Source organism: Antedon mediterranea, chromosome 10 (assembly GCF_964355755.1).
Source record: "Antedon mediterranea chromosome 10, ecAntMedi1.1, whole genome shotgun sequence".
Lineage (NCBI taxonomy): Eukaryota > Metazoa > Echinodermata > Crinoidea > Comatulida > Antedonidae > Antedon > Antedon mediterranea.
Genome location: NC_092679.1, coordinates 24,169,131 through 24,189,869, shown reverse-complemented (window position 1 = coordinate 24,189,869; position 20,739 = coordinate 24,169,131). Strand labels below are relative to the sequence as shown.

Below are 20,739 nucleotides of genomic sequence, written 5' to 3'. Positions count from 1 at the left end.
ATTGACTGATCGATCAATTGTGATGATAGTTTAGTGGAATAATCTAGAAGACTAGGATATTCATAAATGGATTGGAACGGATTGTAGATTTAGAATTTTTGATTAAAAAAAGTGTAAACGAAAAGAGTTATTACTAAATATAATAGGTAGACTCCAATAATTAGAAATTATTAAAAAAATTTAGCCTACCAATACCAGATAAATACCAGAAAGGCCTAACTGATTTGATAGTAGCGTACTTTGAAGAGCAAAACTCTTATTATGAAGAACATTCGAATAATTTTCTTTTCTTCACAAAAGTTTTCACTATCAAAACGTTGATGGCGCTTTCACAAATTCAAGGAAGGAAATGTAAACAAAGAAGAAGTGAAGTTGAGTTGGGTTAACTTTTTGTGTCGTCCAAAGAATAATAAAAGAGAGGGTAAAGTATGTTAATATGAATCATTTTAATACTATTTGAACTACAGTAATGCGTTGCTAATCTATGCATTCAGGCATTCTATATTATCTCAGTCAGCGCCGGCCAGGCTAGACTAGGCCTACCTAGTAGGCTAGTGTACTAGCTAGGCCTTTATTTAGATAAGCAGTGACCAGCAGTGCATCCATAGCTAGATTACTTATAGCTCACAGTCAGGCTAGTAGTAGGAGGCTAGCTAGGCCTATACTTCTTCTCCTTCAGTCAACTACTTTAGTAGGCATTGCCTAGAATAAGGCATAGAGCACAGGCCTAGCATAGCTCCATTAAAATGGCATATTCATCAACAAATAATGTAAACAAATAATTTTTTCAGGGGAGAAATATAATGAAAACTCAGGAAAAGTCTACAAACTCTGGGAACTTTCGAACTATAAAAAGTTCCCCAGTAAAATTCTCAGTCTGGTCATTTTGTTACCCAATTACCCCAATCCCATAACAAACGGGCGATTCAAATGTACTTAGTTAAAAGCTTTCTCCGTGTAATGCCAGTCATTCATTTATTTTGATAACCCTATTTATAATTGATAAAAATGTATAATTCCTGCTTCATACTCCACAAACCATATTGTTTTTGTTTTTACAGGAAAGAAAGAAAGTAATTTTCCAGTTAATTTACAGTCGCCATGCTCTAGTTCATGTCACTATGTACAAATCATTGCAAACAAAAATAAACATGGGCAAAGTCTCCATCAATGGTTAAGCATTAGTTCTGTTACTATATAGAATTGATATGCTTGTACAAATAGTTCATCATGAACTATGTTTTATGGTTCTCAAACATTCTGATTATTCTATCAATGGTTGAATCCCACCAACAGGCTGTTCATAAATGCATTCATGATGAACAGCCAACTACTCACGTTCACAGTGCAACCCTTAACTATGCTGATCCAACGCGAAATAAACGAGATGCAAGTGCTGTATACAAAAACATACGGATTACTCCGTACTATTATGATATTAGTAAATTAAATTCAGAGAGACAAGATAAAGTGGTAATTGCAGTGGAAAAGGCTAGTAATTTAGTTCAGCATGTTTTATCAGGTATGTACAGTAAATTTAAAACCTTTTAATTGTTTTTAGGATTACTGAGCCTGTAGGAGATGAATTAGGGAGGATGGAAATCTGAGAATGGCACCCCACCCTAAAATATGAATTAACTATTGTACAGGTAGTCTATCCCCCACCTCCTGTCCGAGTGTCCTGATATGTGAAATTGTTGTTATAGATTAGTTTTAATTTACTTATCACTGTATTTTGAAACATTTTTATTTTCAAGTTATCCCTGTGGTTGGCACGCTAATCTTTCAAAGAACTCTAAACGATTACTGTAGTGGAATACTCAGTAGTGGCATTAATCAAGGAAAGTAAGTTGAATGTTATGTTACAATAATTGTAACGGACAACTACCCTCAGGACAACTACCACCCGGACAACTACCACCCAAACAATTAACCTAGGTTAACTACCCCCTAGGACAACTACCACCTTGGTTCCATAGCCGTTATACTGTGTCTCATAAATGTATGTATAAACTTGGTCCAGTCCCATTCTAAAATGTCAGTATTTCTGTAATACAGCTACAGTTACAGTAGGCATGTGACTACTTTTAAATTCCCTGACATGTCTAAATGTTTCTGAAATTCATAAGCTTTTTTTAATTTTTCGAATGGGTTATAGGTGTTCGTTAGCACAGCATGGATATGCATATGAAGTCTGTGATTCTGTACAAGTAAGTTCATACATTCTATTATAACACACCTTATTGTATTCTTGAAATTTGATTGGATAATATGCATCACATGTTGTTCGGTATTAGTTACCTAATGACGGTAATGGGCTCTAATCCATGTTTAACTTTTCCGTAAACATTTTGAGAATTTTGCCATGCGAGGTTGTTGATTGAAAATATGTATTGTGCATCATCTATAAACTGTTCTACTTCAAATTTGGAGCACTGCCTTTTTGAATGGCCTAGCTTCCTAACCCCTGATTTATGATGGATAAATTGAATAAAAGTTAATTAGTAGGTATGTTATAAAACATATAATGAATGTTTATATTCATTTGATGAAAGATTGAATGCTATATTTAACTTAAATCTTTCAACTCAACTCGCCATCCAATTCATAAACATTCATTATTGCAATTATAATATTTATTTTGTATGTTCCATTGTTTGAATAAATCCTCCTTTTGTCATTATAAAAAGCCATTAAAACCCAAATCCTGTATTTACAAAAGAACAATTTACCATATTTCTCAAGTGATTCAATTACTCATCAAGGTCCTATCAACTTCTACTAAACAATGAAATTATTTAAGTAAAAAGTGATTGTAGAATGTACATAATAATTCTGTATAATATTGAAAAGAAAATAACCCTTTGATGCTTCATTTTCGTTTTATTTCAATTCAAATTTATTCTTGTTTAAAACTGAAACTTTAAAAAAATTATTCTTACTGTTTAAAGTATTCCTGTTTTTTAAATTGCATCCAATTGTTAACTCAAGTTCATCTTCACAATCTGAGCTTGTGCATAAATCAGTATATGTAAAATTATATTAAATGATTGACTCCAAAAAAAAAGAAGAGCTAAATGTTCATAAAGTTGCAATCATTTTTGGAAATGGTTAAACACATGCAAAAAAAAACCGTAATATAGATTAAAGTGAGGAGAGAAAAGAACAAAATGAAATCAAAAACTAATTAATTTTCCAGAATTCAAATTAAAAAATGTGTTTACTTTTATTATTAGATTCCAGATGATCATCTAGAAGGAGCATGGTTGTGGGATTCGACCCAATCCTCCCCAGTACATGAGATTAAACCACAGGGCAGTGGTTTACAAAAGACAGATGTTGTTATCTATGTAACATCTATAGACTGTCCATCAGATGTAAGGAAATTTGTTTTGTTAAAGCCTGTTTGTGCGAATCGAAAGCGTCGGCTATACGCATTCGTATTCTTCCATCTTCCAAATCCCATTCTGCGGCAAATTCTAGTTCCTTGAGTGAAATTAGTAGTTTGAACAGTTTCTACTTTTAGTGAAGTGAAAAAAATCGTAACCAACAGAGCAAATGAAATGAGTTGACATGGGTTTTCATAAGCACTTACATGAATTGACAAGCTCAGCAGTCATGCAATGCAAATTAATAAATCACACTTTTGTAGTGGAAAGTGTATTGCAATTTTTTCTCTGAGAAACATTGTAGTCACAGCAACAAATTTTCTGGTGAAAATACAGTGCATATAAAAAATGAATGAAACTTAAAACAAACTATATTGCACTGGACACCATAGTAAACACAACTGCTTACCAATGTAGGTAGAGGTGCATCTGAACTCTACTTATTGCTTGATTGTAAGACAAACACTGAAATTATAAATTAACTCTGATGGTTGTTTATGTTTTTTTATAGGGAGTACTAGCTGAAGCAAAATATTGCAGAGTAGATCAAAATGGAAGGCCAGTTGCTGGTGTGCTAAACTTGTGTCCACACCAGTTAGATTCTGATCTGGATATACTCACAACAGTATGTTTAACATTTTGTTTTATTATTCAAAGGGCATATATTTCTGGGAGAATCACCACTCCTAAACATGTCCACAAATCTTGCTTACTGCCAAATATCTTCAATTTTGCTCTCAAGTTGTGAAATACGATAACTAATAAATTTTGTATTTTCCAACAGGAATGCATCCACAAACATGGTGTTGCTCATTCATTTCATAACATTACAGTAAAATTTAAAAATATATTAAAACATAACTATGTAACTTCAGAATGTTTAGTTTGGCCTAATGATACTATATATTTTATATATATTTATTGTTTTATAGGTAACGGTACATGAGATGTTCCATATACTAGGTTTCACACAGCATTTGTATGATAAGTTTAGAGACTGCTCAGATTCAGGTTAGTTTGTTGTTGTTATTCTTTCATTTATCTAAACAAAATATCAGGATTGTTTCTTATGGCAACAAAACAACTCCACTCTCGAAAGACTTTATAAAGAATTTGTTTACAATATGCAAAAGTAAGGGAAGAGAGAGAATAAAATATTGTTTTTATTTTTAAATATTTACAAAATACACAAACTCCTATATAGTAATGTCATAGTTCAATTCAAAGCAATTTTATTTTCCAAAAGAATAAATTAAGAAGAAGGTTGTTGAAAATGACCACAGTTTTAAACATCTTTAGAAAATTATTATTATTTTTTTTTTTAAATGTAAGACCATAAATGTCTCAACAAAAGCAATTACTGAGTTTTTTCATCATTGTAGAAGTCTCTCTTATACCTTCCATAAGTTCATCAAATATGAATTTCCTTTGGACAAATAATATGAACTATGAACCCTGACCTATAAGATTCTATGATGTATTTTTAGAAACAGGATTAGATTGCCCTATACGAGAGAATACATTGGCAACAGACCATAATGGACAAACTGTCATGCTCACTCCTAAGGTACAACAAAAGGCTAAAGAACACTTTAACTGTTCTCAGGCAGACTTCAGTGTTCCTCTAGAAAATCAGGTGAGACAAGTAACTTTTTATTTATAATTATTTAAAATTTCTGAAATAATCCAGTTTATGGCTATGATTAAAGTAAAGGGCAAGTGAACATTTCACTTACAGTATGGCTGAAGCAAAATTAGTCAATCATATAAAACCCCTTGCTTAGACATGCAAAATACTACGCCAGTGCCTAGTAAATTTGAGCATATTCACTTTACATGAAAAAATAAATGCGACTATAAACATTGTTTTGTATGCAATTTATTTAAACTTTAAAAATTATGTTATTTTCCATGTTGCATTCATTTAATAGAACAGTTGAAGCTATGATTTTAATACCCCAATTCTCCCGATAATCGCCAATATTGTGATTATTGTTGTACTGGTATTGTTATCTGTGGTCTCAGCTGAGACATTCTGAACATCTTTGGTTGTGAATTCTATCTCAGCTGAGGTATTCTGAACATCAGTACTCACCAGACACTTGACAGTGTATTTACCAGCTTGTAAATTATTGAAGCACCTTTCACTTGGTTGGTTTTCATCATCCTCTGAAAGTTTATCTCCATTTAAACTCCAATGGTAAATTTTGTTGTCACCAAATCTACCTTCTGCATAGCATTTAATTTTAAAGCAATTAAGCACAGGAGAAGTGTCAGACATTTTATATAACCTTTTGACCTCAACAATTAATCGTGAGTGAACTTTCAATGTTAGTGTGTTGCACCAAGTTTTTATATTATAGTTATTATATTGTGCAAAACTTAAGACACAGTAGAACAATAATCCTTCTCCAGAATAAAAACCTTTAAATGTCTGATTATACCTGACATCACTTCCAGTATCTGATTTGAAAGAATGTATAATGCTGTGATTTCCTTGGATCCATCCACTTGTGACTTCAGATTCGCCATCCAGTCTGCTTATTTTACATGGAACTACAAACTGTTCTCCATCGATGATGTCTTTCAAACCTTCACAAGAAAATGTTTTTCTGTTTCTTTGTCTTGTCCATCCGACATCTGATGAATGAATGATATATTGTAATTGATCATCATCTTGACATGTGTATAGTCCTTGTTGGTCAAGAAATGATATCAACAGTGAACATTTAACTGTAGTGGGCTTTTCTGTCCAATAATAGTGTGAGAGGTGCTTTTCAGAGTTGTCTTTAATAGTAAAATCAGTTGTAATTGTCTTAACAAATTGGTAAATTTCACTTGATGGTATGATTTTCACAGATTGAACAGAGCTATAGGAATAATGATAATAATAATAATAATTATCAAACTGAACAAACTTGTCTGCAACTCCATGTCTGAATATCAGCAAGCAGATCACCATTACAAAGACGCTATTAAAAGATTTCAAAGACATCTTACAAACTACTGTAGTTTGATCTGTTTTGGAGAATCAAAGTAATAACTGTGTTAGTGTTTGTATGTGATGTTTGTACTTAGTACAAAGTATTGATTTATCATTTTGCAACAAGGAAACAACAAAATTCCTTTGTTTTTGTTTTTAATATCAATATCAAAATTTTTTTTAAATGCTCACGTTAACTAAAAAAACATTGCATGTTTCGTTTGATTTAATAGTACAACAGTATTACACAATACTGCCACCAGGCAAGATAACTTGATCAAAATGGATTTTTTTTTCATTCATTTTTCATACGCATCCAATTGCGAGCACAAACTCACCAATTATAGGATGGGTAAACTATTTTAGGATTTATCATGCAATGTTAGTGTGTGGCACCAGATTTTATAAATAATAGTTACTATGTCTTTCTAAAGTTAAAACACAGTAGAACAATAATCCTTCTCCAGAATAAAACTTTTAAATGTCTGATTATAACTGACATCACTTCCAGTATCTGATTCGAAAGAATGTATAATGCTGTGATTTCCTTGGATCCATCCACTTGTGACTTGTGATTTGCCTCTCAGTCTGCTTATTTTACACGGAACTATGAATTCTTCTCCATCAATGATGTCTTTCAAACATTCACAAGAAAATGTGTTACTGTCACTTTGTCTTCTCCATGTGACGTCTGATGAATGAATGACATATTGTAATTGATCATCATTTTGACATGTGTATATAGTACTTGTTGTTCATGAAATTATATCAACAGTGAACATTTAACTGTAATGATCTTTTTCGACCAATTAGTGCTTAATGTCCGCTTTGAAGGCTAACCTTCTCCAACCAAAATCACCTGGTATATTTCACTTGATGCTATGATTTTAACCGATTGATCTTGATAATGATAATAATAATGATTGTCAAACTGGACACAACTTTCTAGAACTCCATATCTGAAAATCAGCAAGTAGATCACCATTATAAAGACGCTATTAATAGATTTCAAAGACACCTTTCATCTACATCATCATCTAAATAGATCTGTTTGTGGAAATCCAAGTTAATATCTGAGTGAGTGTTTGTTTGTAGTTGCTGTGTGGTACTTTAAAATACAGATTATCAATTTATCATTTCACAACAAGGAAGCAAAATAAATGTACTTGCTTTAGTTTTGAATGTTACTATCAAATCTATTTTCAAGTTTGTCTCATATAATTTATTGTATCTTTTTTCTGTTTCTTTCGTTGCTGTTGGGTTTGATGAAATAAAATAAAATAAAATACAATTTTAATCCTCCATTTACATGGAAAGCAGGTTTATTGTACTTTATGTACTATATATTGCACACAAGTTAAAACATTTTTCCATTATTTTTGTGTTTTAAACTATATAATAATATTTTATTACTTTGTTGAATCATGTTCATTACTGTAAGTTACATTGACAAAAATACTTGCAGTATCTTTACAATGATATTGTATTATTAAACGGTTTTCTTTATTGTCAACAGCAATCTCGTTCACACTGGGAAATGAGAGTAATGGCTGGATCTATCATGGCACCTGTTATTACAGAGGTAAGAATGCCAGTGTGAACTGAATGCAAACTGAAGTTAGAAAACAGATTTCCATTTTTAGTAAAGAATCTTGATTTCTAGCAATGTTAAAAGTGGGAACTATATATCTATTTTAATTGGGTAAAGTCATAGCCTGTTCTGGATCATATACAATGTTGGTTGATGTAGAAGAGGACATTGCATTTGTCCATTCCAGAACTGTATCCTTTTAATACACTTTCAGCAAAAGTTTTGAGATTATAGGAATTTAGAACTTTTACTTTATTGAAATCGTTTTACTTTAGTGAGTTTTTTCTTTTAGTATATTTAAACTGTTTAAAATAATTTGACCCTCAAATGTGAACATACCGTTTCAAAGTTATCATTGTCGTACTAAGGCCTTTGTCATATTAACACCTAACAACCTCCTAAACTGCCCTTGAGGAGTGCAATCAACACACTTAAATTTGGTAAACTTCTACACACCAATATACAAACGGCACACCTACAGCATCCCTGAATGTATTAAGGAGTGCAATTTGTATCACACATACCATCTTCAAAAGATGAGGCCTGCATATTGAAATAAATGTTAGGAATTAATTATCAGCGTTTTTGAAATTTTTATTCTAGGCCCATGTAACATTTCTGGATCCTATCACTCTAGCATTATTTGAAGATACAGGTTGGTACAAGGCTAACTTTGAGCATGCTCAGAGCATGTTGTGGGGCATGAATGCAGGCTGTGACTTTGGACTACCTGACACCTGTACAGATTCACTTTTCTTTTGCACGAATGAAAGGTAAAAACATTTTAATAATTTGGTTTTTCATTCAAAAGTCTCAACAAGGAATATGTAAAAAATATTCTACTGCAGTTATGCATAATGACTATTTGGCGTTATGCATAAGCTAATCAATTTTTATATTTTCTACAGAAATTGTTTACCCCGATTACTGACATTATTTATAGAAAGTAGAGAACTCTGTCAAAATAACATTGAAACTTACTTTTTTTATTGATTGAAAGTAAATTAATCTCTGTTTTATTTTCAGTTTACCAGGATGTCATTACCTTCACAATGACAAAGCAAGCTGCTCCACTACCACTTACTTAGATTCTTGTCTTCTTTTTAAAGTCACGGTAAGATAAAATAGTCCTATTGATATTTGAAATAACCTTTAAAAAATTGATAATTCACAGTTTGTAGTCAAATAGAATTAAACTAAAACATCGTTGAAAGAAAGAGAAGTGGAGCTGCAGAAATAAATGGTCGATTACCCCATGATTTTGTACTACATTCCCAGAAAATTATCGCGAGATCATTTGATTGATGGTTTTAGTAAACGTAAACGCAGTTTTATGACTTCATACGTCTACTTGTATCTTAGTCACAGAGCATATGGCAAGATGCACATTCTCAAATAGGCCAACTCAGACTACGTCGTACCACCAGGCCCGACAAGTCATCTTGTCGGGAGAAAATTAAACATGTTTAATGTTCTCCCGACATTGAAACTATAAACTTTTTTTTTATTCAAATGATGTATAAACATTTCTTTTTGTACATGCTTTGAATATTAAATAATCTAAAACTACGCCCGAAGTTATGACAAGACAACATGTCTCTTTGGAGTTCAATTAAGACAGAACCGACGTATCAATACTGTTTCATCTGGCCTTGTCGTACGACACTGTCTAAGTTGGCATTTGCAAATCAAAAAGTCCTGGTTGAACTCCCAAACAGCTGGCCATATTTGATTCATTTCATATCTTTGTAGGAATCTTGTTTTGTGGAAAAATATGTTTCTGAAGATTCAGAACATAGTGAAGAGCAGTTTGGCATTGGTAGCAAGTGTTTTGTCAGCAACTTAAATCAAGTAGGTTCGAATTCGTAAATATATTTTATTTAGTATCGTGGTCAGGTTTTAATGAATATAGAGAATAATGAATATATAAATAACCTGAATATTAATGACATAAAGGTAATTACTCTTGAGAACAATCTGTTCTCAGTAATCATATATACTGTTTATTGCAGGGACTGCCTCATAAACACTACATAAACAAAACTGAAATTATGCAATCAAATATATTTAGTATGCTGCAGTAGAATAATTTTGACATGATCCCTAAATTAAAATATTTGTTGCTATATAGACGTCTACAGAAGATGATCTGAGAGGGCAGTGTTACCAAACCCGATGCAACATAGAGCAAGGAACTTATGAGATCTCAGTTGATGAATCGCAATGGTATACTTGTCAATCTGACAATGTCCTTTCAGTAAGTCACCTTTGAACTCTACCGTACGCAGATACATTTCGTTTCTTGATAAACTGTCAACTTACTGGCCACAGTATCAATTGATTTTAATTTTTTCTATTTTCAGATCAGTGGTTATAGCGGTCAAGTTCATTGTCCTTCGTTTGAGTTAATTTGTCACAATTTGTCTTCCATACTTACTCTTATAAATACCCTTCCAGTCATTGCTGAACCCAGCACATTGCCTCCTACCACCAGGAATGAAGGTAAACTGTCACGATTATAGTATAATATAGAGTAAAGTTTGCCATATTATATATATATATATGCCATATATTCAGTTTCGAATTAATGTTCATTGCCTAATGTTTTAATGTATATATATATATATATATCTCTTCTGAGATCCCGCCTCGTGAATAAAAATACTGTAAGATGAGGGCGTATCAATTTGATCTCTGGTGCGCGTGCGTACAACTGAGGACTAGTGCTGTTCCGCCGTACCACGCCGAGAATGTTAAAGAGTCGCTATCCAATCGAGTTCGAACAATACCATGAAAGCCCCAGTGGTCTAATGGTTAGGCCATCTGCATATCAAGCAGGCGGTCCGAGTTCGAGTCTCGGTTGGGGCGACTTTTTCTCATTCTCACAGATTTCCTCATCTTTATCGTTTCAAATTAATTAATTAAATTTCAGTATATCACCGGGCGGTTTAGAATTAATGTTCTGTGCCTGATTTGTTTATATATATAAAAGTATCTCTTCTGAGATCCCGCCTCGTGAATAAAAATACTGTAAGATGAGGGCGTATCAATTTGATCTCTGGTGCGCGTGCGTACAACTGAGGACTAGTGCTGTTCCGCCGTACCACGCCGAGAATGTTAAAGAGTCGCTATCCAATCGAGTTCGAACAATACCATGAAAGCCCCAGTGGTCTAATGGTTAGGACATCTGCATATCAAGCAGGCGGTCCGAGTTCGAGTCTCGGTTGGGGCGACTTTTTCTCATTCTCACAGATTTCCTCATCTTTATCGTTTCAAATTAATTAATCAAATTTCAGTATATTACCGGGCGGTTTAGAATTAATGTTCTGTGCCTGATTTGTTTATATATATATATATATATGTTGAGAAACATATGCCCATTCTACAGTCCACAGAACGTCTCAGGACTGTTTTTCCGGAACCACCCATTATTGAATCTCGTAGACCTCCCAACCTTCGTGATATATTAGTCAGATCCAAATTTAAGAGTGAAATTAACTCTCATGACAGCCAAAATTTGGGCAGTCACCTTTGCGGCAAATCTTACAAAACTTGTTCATTGGTTGATTCTACTGAAAAATTTGAGAGTAACCAAACTGGCCGCATTTTTCGGATAAGACAATCAATTAATTGTCTAACCAAAAACGTCATTTATCTCATATACTGTAATATTTGTGGCAAACAGTACGTCGGAGAAACAAAAAACACTCTCCGTATGAGAATGACACAACATAGATCAGCTATCAAAACATTAAAGCTTGATCAACCTGTAGCCGAACATTTTAATTCAGCTGGTCACTCGATTGCAAATTTCAGAGTTATTGCAATAGACCACGATGTCAAATGGAGCGACAAAACTCGCAAAGACAAAGAAAACCACTGGGAATTACTACTTAAAACCACAAAACCTTTTGGACTTAACATTAGGAACATACTCCCAGATCGGTAAAATTATTATTATTTTTAGTCTCATTCCAAAATTGTTTATATCTCTACCAAGCTACCTTCTTTGTTTTCTGCTCTTATTCAGACTCCACCCTGGTTCCCTTTGTTATATTTCTTTTATTCCTGTCCACCCAGGCAGCACTCGCCAGCTTTATACTATGACGTCCAAATTCCTTCACTTGCACTGATGAAGGGCTAGTGTTGCCCGAAAGCTCTGCTAACTTTTCTGTCTGTTTACTTTATCGTTTTGATTTAGCTTTTCGCTTTTTATTTTTGTATCTCCATTAAGATCCAGCCACTGATACCCACAGCATTGTCATTTTTTTCAGTAATTTGCCTTTGGATTTATATATATATATATATATATGAAGGGCTAGTGTTGCCCGAAAGCTCTGCTAACTTTTCTGGCTGTTTAATTTATCGTTTTGATTTAGCTTTTCGCTTTTTATTTTTGTATCTCCATTGAGATCCAGCCACTGATACCCACAGCATTGTCATTTTTTTCAGTAACTTGCCTTTGGATTTATATATATATATATATATAAATGTTCGGTTCAATGTAACCGTCTAAAAAGTGCTCAATACGGTAAAGTAGAGCTAAAACCACAAATTTCTACAAACTAGACCCACCGACGTATGACAACCTCCTAGAAGAAAACATCACCAAATCATACAAGAAAGCAGAATCTGAACTCGTACAAACGATTCATAGAAAAAACAAAAGTATTGCAACAAAATTGAACATCGCCGACAGAGTGGATACAACTGCAAATAAAGATGCTTTCATAACCCTCAAAGACCACAAACCGAACTTCACTAACAAACCTACTTGCCGATTAATAAACCCGACCAAATCAGAGATAGGCAAGATAAGCAAAACTATACTCGATCGTATTAACAGCAAAATTACATCAAAACTACGCACCAATCAATGGAAAAATACCTCATTGGTCATCGAATGGTTTAAGAGCATCGACAAGAAACAACAACACAACTTTATATGCTTCGACATCGTAGAATTTTACCCCTCTATCAGCAATGACCTGCTGAATAAAGCACTAGACTTCGCTAATAGATACGATGATATTACCAACGACGAAAGAGACATCATCGTACATACCAAAACATCAATATTATCACACAAACAGCAACCATGGCAAAAGAAAGGCCCCACAGCATTCGATGTGACTATGGGTAGTTATGATGGCGCAGAAACGTGTGAACTTGTTGGAAGCTTCCTGTTACACCAATTACAACAGAAACTCGGAATCAACATAGGACTTTACAGAGATGACGGCCTTGCTGTCACAGACACCACACCTAAAAGCACAGAAAACATTAAAAAAGACATATGCCAAATATTCAAAGATAACGGCCTACGCATTACCATAGAAGCAAACAAACAAGTCATTAACTTCTTAGACGTCACACTAAACCTAGCGAGGAACACATACCAGCTCTACACCAAACCAAACGCCACGTTACAGTATATCCATCAACAAAGTAACCACCCACCGACCATCCTAAAGAATATACCCGCCGGAATAAACAAACGACTCTCGTCCTTGTCATCCGACAAGAATTCATTCAACCAAGCCGCCCCTGTATACCAGAAAACTCTCAACGACAGTGGATACCAGTACACACTAAAATACGAGCCGGTAACCCAGACAAGACGAAAAAACAGACAACGAAAAGACATTCTGTGGTACAACCCACCGTTCAGCAAGAAATTCCTATCCCTAGTAGACAAACATTTTCCAAAAGATAACAAACTAAGAAAAATCTTCAACCGAAACACCATCAAGATTAGCTACAGTTGTATGAACAATATGAAACAGATAATAGACAGTCACAACAAGAGAATACTCAACCAGCCCGAAACAACATCCATGGAAAATACGCAAGAAATCAAAACATGCAACTGCCGACAGAAAAACACATGCCCGCTAAACGGAAATTGCCTACACTCATCTATAATATACCAAGCCACAGTTACACGCAAAGACAAATCCACCTCGGAAACTTATATCGGACTCACTGAAAATGATTTTAAAACGCGATACAGGAATCACACCTCATCATTCCGTCATACACGTTCTAGAAACTCAACCGAACTCAGTAAACATATTTGGACACTCAAGGACAACAACACAGACTATTCAATCACATGGCGCATCTTGACATCTACTAAAGCATATAGTAGCGCAAACAAAAAATGCAACCTCTGCCTCAAAGGGAAATTATTTATCATCCGCCACCCTGAATTATCGACATTAAACAAACGCAACAAACTCGTGTCCGCCTGCCGGCACAGAAAGAAAGCATTGTTACATAACAGCTGACATTCCAAAACATATCACCTGTAAATGCTAATTCTACAAGTAAATGTGCTTAAGCAACGTTGTAATTGATTGTTCTCATTATAGTCTCCTGATGAGTGAGTTGCACGACTCACGAAACAAGCCTGTAGAGATCAAACTGTAGTTTTTACTGCTTTTCCAGACTTAACGTATATATATATATATTGCACTGATGAAGGGCTAGTGTTGCCCGAAAGCTCTGCCAACTTTTCTGGCTGTTTACTTTATCGATTTGATTTAGATTTTCGCTTTTTATTTTTGTATCTCCATTGAGATCCAGCCACTGATACCCACAGCATTGTCATTTTTTTCAGTAATTTGCCTTTGGATTTATATATATATATATATAAACAAATCAGGCAAAGAACATTAATTCTAAACCGCCCGGTAATATACTGAAATTTAATTAATTAATTTGTATAATTTGTATAATAATCTGTGTGTTGGGCTTGATGGAAGGCATAAACAGTGCTCAATACAAAAGCAGAGCAACGTACATAAATTAAAAAAAAATCAATGTTTTGTGTGCACACTACAGACTGTTACAGGTTGAGTCAGATAATTTGTTATTGACAATTAAAACATAGATTAAACCCTTTATCTTGAATGTCAATGTTCTTAAAATGTTGTAAACATTATCTATGGATGTCCATGCTTATTTTTTTTAAATATTTTTGACAGAGACCGGCTTAAGTCTTGCCAAAGATGACGATCTAGTGATTGAGGTTGAGTTTAATGACACATCCAATTCACTTGATGAACAAAAAGATGAAGAATTCTTAGATGCTGTCAATCAAATGGTTCTTACATTAACTAATATATCACAGTAAGTGCAATAACACTGATCAAATTTATATATTACATTACATATTTACATTGACCATAACTGGAAAAACAATATGTAATGTCAAGGTTCAAGTGTATTTACAATTTATAATATTTATCAAATACCAGATTTTTAAATATTTTTCTTCTATTTCTATTGTTAGGGATCGATTGGAAGTGTATGAGATGAAGATCATAAATGATGATATCTTTGTAACATTAACTATACAGCATGCCACTCCTCAATGTAGTAAGTAATATTTTTATTTTCTAAATAGAAATTTAGATCTTCTTCTGTGTGATCTTTTTCAAATTTTTCGGAACCTCTTTTTTAAATTGTTGCCATGTAAATGAAAACGGTTCTTAATAATATAATGAAAAAAAGTTAACAAACACTACAGTACTATTTCATGTACAGATTATAAATAGATGGAAAATACAAAGTTTGATGATGTGAATGATTTTTCGTAGTATTATTGGCTATCTTGGAAAGTAAGTGTGTTATCATGTTTTTATGTCACACATTGTTTTTCAGGAATAGCTTCATATGATGTATACAACTCATTAGAAACTGCTATTGAATCTGGCAACTTTATAGTCTCTCATAACAATCAAAGTCTCACAGCAATAACAATAAGGTATTTTTTATTTATTTCAAAAATATTAATAGATTGTGGTTCAATTCTTTAACATCTATCTAGGCAATTAGTTCATCCATTGTTGAATGAAGCCCTCCTCATAACATTTCCATTTCTGTCTAATTCTTGCTGTCCTAGTCCATGCAGCCGTTCCAATGTATGTTGTTAGATCATCTCTCCACCTTCTTTTTTGTCTTCCTCTTTTCCTCTTTCCTACCCTTGGTTGCCATTCTGTTAATCTGTATGTCCATCTATTATCTTGAAATCTCGCCACATGCCCAGCCCATCTCCATTTTGATTGTCTTACTTTCTCCATTATATCTGTAACACCTGTCTTTTTTCTTATGATTGTATGATTTACCCTGTCTCGAAGCGATAAGTTCATCATCTTCCTTTCCATTGCTCTTTGAGTAGTTGTAAGTTTCTGTTCAAGTTCCTTTGTTATTGCCCATGTCTCTGAACCATATGTCATACTTGATAGCACACATTGGTTAAATAATTTCTTTCTCAGTGACATTGGTATACTCTTGTCAGTCAACATGTGTTTGTGTCTGCCAAAATTCATCCATCCTGCTTTTGTTCTTAACATAACTTCTTCCTTCGTGGTGTCTTCCATTTTCAGTGTTTGTCCTAGATATTTATATTCTTCCACTTTTTCTAGTTTCCGGCCCTCTATTTCAATGTCTTCCTGTGTGTCAAAGTTAGTCATGTATTTTGTTTTGTCTTTGTGCATAGTTAGTCCGATTGATTTACTCTCCTTATTCAGACTTGAGAGTTGGTTTTTCATATCTGCAACTGATGTTGAAATCAATGCCACGTCATCCGCAAAACGAAGGTCTGTAAGCATTTCTCCATCAATAGTTATACCTCCATTAAGCTGAGCCTTTTTGAATACTTCTTCGATGGTTGCTGTGAATATCTTTGGGGACAGAGTATCACCTTGTCGTACCCCCCTCTGTATATGAACCTCTCTTGATATATCATTATCAATATGGATTCTGGCTATTGCATCAGTGTAGATATCTTCTATGATTCTGACGTAACCTTCATCAACATTTATTTTTCGGAGCGCCTCAAACATATCCAAATGATCAATAGAATCGAATGCCTTTTGGTAATCCACAAAGCCAAGACAGAGTTTGAGTTGGTATTCACTTGCCTTTTCAATTAGCTGGTTTATTGCTTGTAGATGATCTATTGTCGAGTACCCTGCTCTGAAACCTGCTTGTTCTCTAGGTTGGTTGTTGTCTAAAACATCTCTTATTCTGTTATGGATTATTTTAGTGAAGATTTTGTACAGATGAGACAAGAGGCTAATGGGACGGTAGTTTTTAACATCTGCTTTGTCCCCTTTCTTGAACAAAAGAATGATCTTGGCTTCTTTCCATGCTCTTGGTATCTTCTGTATCACTAAGATTTGGTTGAAAAGTTTTATTAGCTGTTGGATTATCTCCTCCCCTCCTTGCTTGATGATGTCGCTTGTAAGTTCATCTTTTCCTGGTGCTTTATCATCCTTCATGCTCTTTAATGCTTCCTCCACTTCTTTTTCCAGTATCGGTGGTATATCTGTATTTCTTGATGAAATGTTTATATGTTCAGACTGTTGGGTTGATGATTTGTAGAGATCTTGGTAGAAATCTGCACAAATATCTAGCAGTTCAGATCTCTTTGAGGTTTCAGTTCCATCTTTTTTCTTTAGTTTACTCATTCTAGATTTTTTGCATTGCTTTTTTTGTATTGTCTTTGGCCCCCTTCCTCTTTCCAGTGATTCTAAGATGAATTTAGCAGTTCTCCGCCTCTTTCTTTGTCTGCGCTTCTTCTTCACTGTTTTCACTACTTCAGCATATTCCACCTTTTCATGTACAGACATTGTTTCTTTTAATCTAAGTTCTTTCCTTCTTTGATCTAACTCCTCTATTTCTTTATCCTCCTCCGATCTTTGGACCTTTTTTTTTTCTGCTGGAGCTACAGCTCTGGCTTCTTCTAACATAATGGTTGTCACCATATTACATTGCTCATCAATATCCGACTCTTCCAACTCCAACCCTGCGAAGCGGTTTTTTATTTTTAGTTGAAATTCCTCTCTATTCTCTTTCAACTTCATGATGTTAATTCTTCTCTTCTTTTTATTTTGGATAAACTTCAGCCTGGCTAGTCTTTTGTTGATTTTGAGAGTTGCCCTGACCATTCTATGGTCACTTGCAATATCTACACTGGTTATTACTTCACAATTCTGAATTATTCCCCGCTGGTTGCTTAGTATGTAGTCAATCTGGTTTTTGTGTTTTCTGTTGGGACTCTCCCAAGTCCAGTACCTAGTTTTGTGTTTTTTGAAATACGTATTTGCCACATTTAGGTTGTGTTCCATTGCAAATTCTACCATTCTAACTCCTCTCTTGTTCCTTTCTCCTAATCCAAATGTTCCCATTATGTTTTCTTCCCCCTCTTCTCTTTGTCCAATTTTAGCGTTGAAGTCCCCCATTAGTATTGTATATGTACTTGGAAAATCTGTCATGATCTTGTTGATGTCTTCATACAATTCCTCTACCACTGCATCATCATAATCACTTGTGGGAGCATAAACTTGTATGATGCACATTTCAGTTTTTCCTGTTAGTTGTACCATCATGTATGCTACCCTATTAGAGACACTTTTTACTTCTTTGACATAGTCCTTAAATTTCGTATGAATCAGGAATCCAATTCCTTTTGCATTTTTGTCCTGTTCTGTTTTGCCCCTGTTGTAAAGCCATACACCTCCCTCAAGTTCAGTTAATCCTTCACCATGTATCTTGGTTTCTGCTAGCCCAATAACATCCCATTTGAATCCATCTAGTTCCTCTAATAGGCTTTCGATATTTTCCTTGTTTCTCAAAGTTCTGACATTATAAGTGCATATATTGATTTCAGTTTTCCCGTTGTGACCAGATTTATTACATTCATCCATTTTACAGCTTCCCGAAGGCTTTGACTGCAAAACATCATACGAAGAAGAAGCTCCTTCAATGCTTTTACTGGTCGAATTGCAACTAATGTTGCGCCCGTTATGGCCATGGGCTCTACGGCCTCCTATATAAACTTTCTCCATATTTGTTATGTGGGTTTTTTGCCATATACTGACGCGCTGGCAGGGCGTGTTGTCAGTAGGGGTAGCGACTACTAATCAAGATAGTAACACTTTAACACTGGCAAATAAATTCATATAACATTTTAAAAACAATTACATTTCAATATTTTAAAAATATTAAAACATTAAAATATTTAAAATATAAAATACCATAATAATAATAAATGGGGCTTTTACTGTATAGCGCATTATGCAAAGCCTCAGTGCACAAAAAAGAAAATAAAAAGCAGAAAACTAAGAGAAAACAAGAGTTTAAAAGGGTTAGTTTTTTCAGAGCAGCCTTAAAATAAGCGATTGAAGAAGATAAATTAAAATACAATATTGCTAAAAAATATATTTTTTAGGTTTTAAAAATAGCTATAAATATCATGGGCTGTATATTATTCTAAACAAATACAGATCTTTGGTGTTTTGATTAAAAAGACGTATTATATTATTAATATTGTTATTGTAGGATAGTTGAAGACTTCATTACAACAGATTCTAAAGGGTCATCATCTGTAGTAGTATGGGTGTTCTCAGCAATTGCTGCTGCTCTTCTTCTCGCTGTGTTTCTATGTGTTTGTAAAAGAAAGGCTTTTTCACACAGAGTTGCTCCTCTTGACATCCATGGAACAAGTAACGCTAATTCTCAACCAGATGCCAAAACAAAAACTCGTAGAAAAAGGTCACAGTCTATCAAGTTACAATCTAAATAAGTTTACTCGTTAGCAGCTGAAAGTTTTATATACCGTATTTATTCAAATACACGTCGTGAGGAATTTATTGTTTGGGAGGCGTTTATTTTTTTTTTATGTAATCGTAACATATAGTATAATCGTATGAATTTTCCTAAATACAAAAAAAAAACGAAAAGAAATGAAGTGGTAAACATTCAAAATGCTTTCGGTCAGTTGTACTGTAGATTATGAATGTTAAAAACAAATAGAAATGTGTTGTGATACAATATTGTGTGTATATTCGTGTGGCGGGCCATACAAATTTGTTTTCAAAAGCAAACGTCATACACATGGGGTATCAAAATGACCCCAATTGTACAGGGAAGGTTTTAAAACAATATTTGAATTTCTCCAGTAAAGATTAAGGATTAGGAAATGCAGCACCAGAATTGCACTGGGACTGTTTTAAACTACATTTAAGTGGAGTTGGGTTGATAATCTAATTATGTATGTTGAGTTTAGGTATGTTTTGATGAAAGTATATTTTTTTATAATACATGAATTTTATTATATTTGTTTTAAGAAAATTTTATGTTTTCATAATGGAATATAGATCTATATTTTACACTGATGTGTTTTGCGCATGTTACCTCAATACATATTGAAAAAATGGCCAAAATATCAAGTTTTTAAAATTTGATAGTATTGCTTTATATGATCATATATTGCATTATCATCATCTTATAGTGCCATAGAAACCAGTTAAGTCGAAAAATAAAATGGTCGAAAATTGGCTATTTTGGAAAAAATCCCTGTACTATAGTTCAGGGATTTTTTCGAAAAATGGCCAAAATATCAAGTTTTTAAAATTCAATTATTATTCGATAATATTGCTTTATATGATCATTTTTACGTTATCATAATCTTATAGTGCCATAGAAACCAGTTAAGTTGAAAAATAAAATGGTCGAAAATTGGCTATTTTGGAAAAAATCCCTGTACTATAGTTCAGGGATTTTTTCGAAAAATGGCCAAAATATCAAGTTTTTAAAATTCAATTATTATTCGATAATATTGCTTTATATGATCATTTTTACGTTATCATCATCTTATAGTGCCATAGAAACCAGTTAAGTTGAAAAATAAAATGGTCGAAAATTGGCTATTTTGGAAAAAATCCCTGTACTATAGTTCAGGGATTTTTTCGAAAAAAGGCCAA

General features: G+C 33.7%; 1 protein-coding gene and 1 non-coding gene across 4 annotated transcripts; both read left to right on the top strand.

The window, feature by feature from the left end:
* The first annotated feature begins 362 nt into the window (after window positions 1-362).
* Window positions 363-20,295, top strand: LOC140060689 (ciliated left-right organizer metallopeptidase-like). Of its 3 annotated transcripts, none has more exons than XM_072107003.1 (18): window positions 363-426; window positions 1,062-1,522; window positions 1,758-1,845; window positions 2,159-2,210; window positions 3,237-3,377; window positions 3,901-4,014; window positions 4,322-4,400; window positions 4,877-5,025; window positions 7,889-7,954; window positions 8,567-8,736; window positions 8,990-9,077; window positions 9,716-9,814; window positions 10,095-10,220; window positions 10,327-10,465; window positions 14,953-15,097; window positions 15,261-15,346; window positions 15,632-15,734; window positions 19,316-20,295. In XM_072107003.1, exons 2-18 carry the CDS (start codon window positions 1,231-1,233, stop codon window positions 19,557-19,559), a joined length of 2,181 nt encoding a protein of 726 aa, XP_071963104.1. In that variant the 5' UTR covers window positions 363-426; window positions 1,062-1,230; the 3' UTR covers window positions 19,560-20,295. The 3 variants fall into 3 exon arrangements, with proteins under 3 accessions (XP_071963104.1, XP_071963103.1, XP_071963105.1); XM_072107002.1 differs by having other exon boundaries at window positions 366-421; XM_072107004.1 differs by lacking the exon at window positions 19,316-20,295 and adding an exon at window positions 18,689-19,280 and having other exon boundaries at window positions 366-421.
* On the top strand, window positions 11,124-11,195 carry Trnad-auc (transfer RNA aspartic acid (anticodon AUC)). Its single transcript has one exon. It is a non-coding gene; the product is annotated as a tRNA-Asp (tRNA).
* Window positions 20,296-20,739: the final 444 nt, after the last annotated feature.

Excerpts from the sequence above, each read along its gene's own strand:
- LOC140060689 (XM_072107003.1), top strand. The coding sequence starts at position 1,231 with ATGAACTATGTTTTATGGTTCTCAAACATTCTGATTATTCTATCAATG. Across the intron at positions 3,378-3,900 it reads CTATAGACTGTCCATCAGAT|GGAGTACTAGCTGAAGCAAA; the intron begins GTAAGGAAATTT and ends GTTTTTTTATAG. Across the intron at positions 9,078-9,715 it reads GTCTTCTTTTTAAAGTCACG|GAATCTTGTTTTGTGGAAAA; the intron begins GTAAGATAAAAT and ends ATATCTTTGTAG.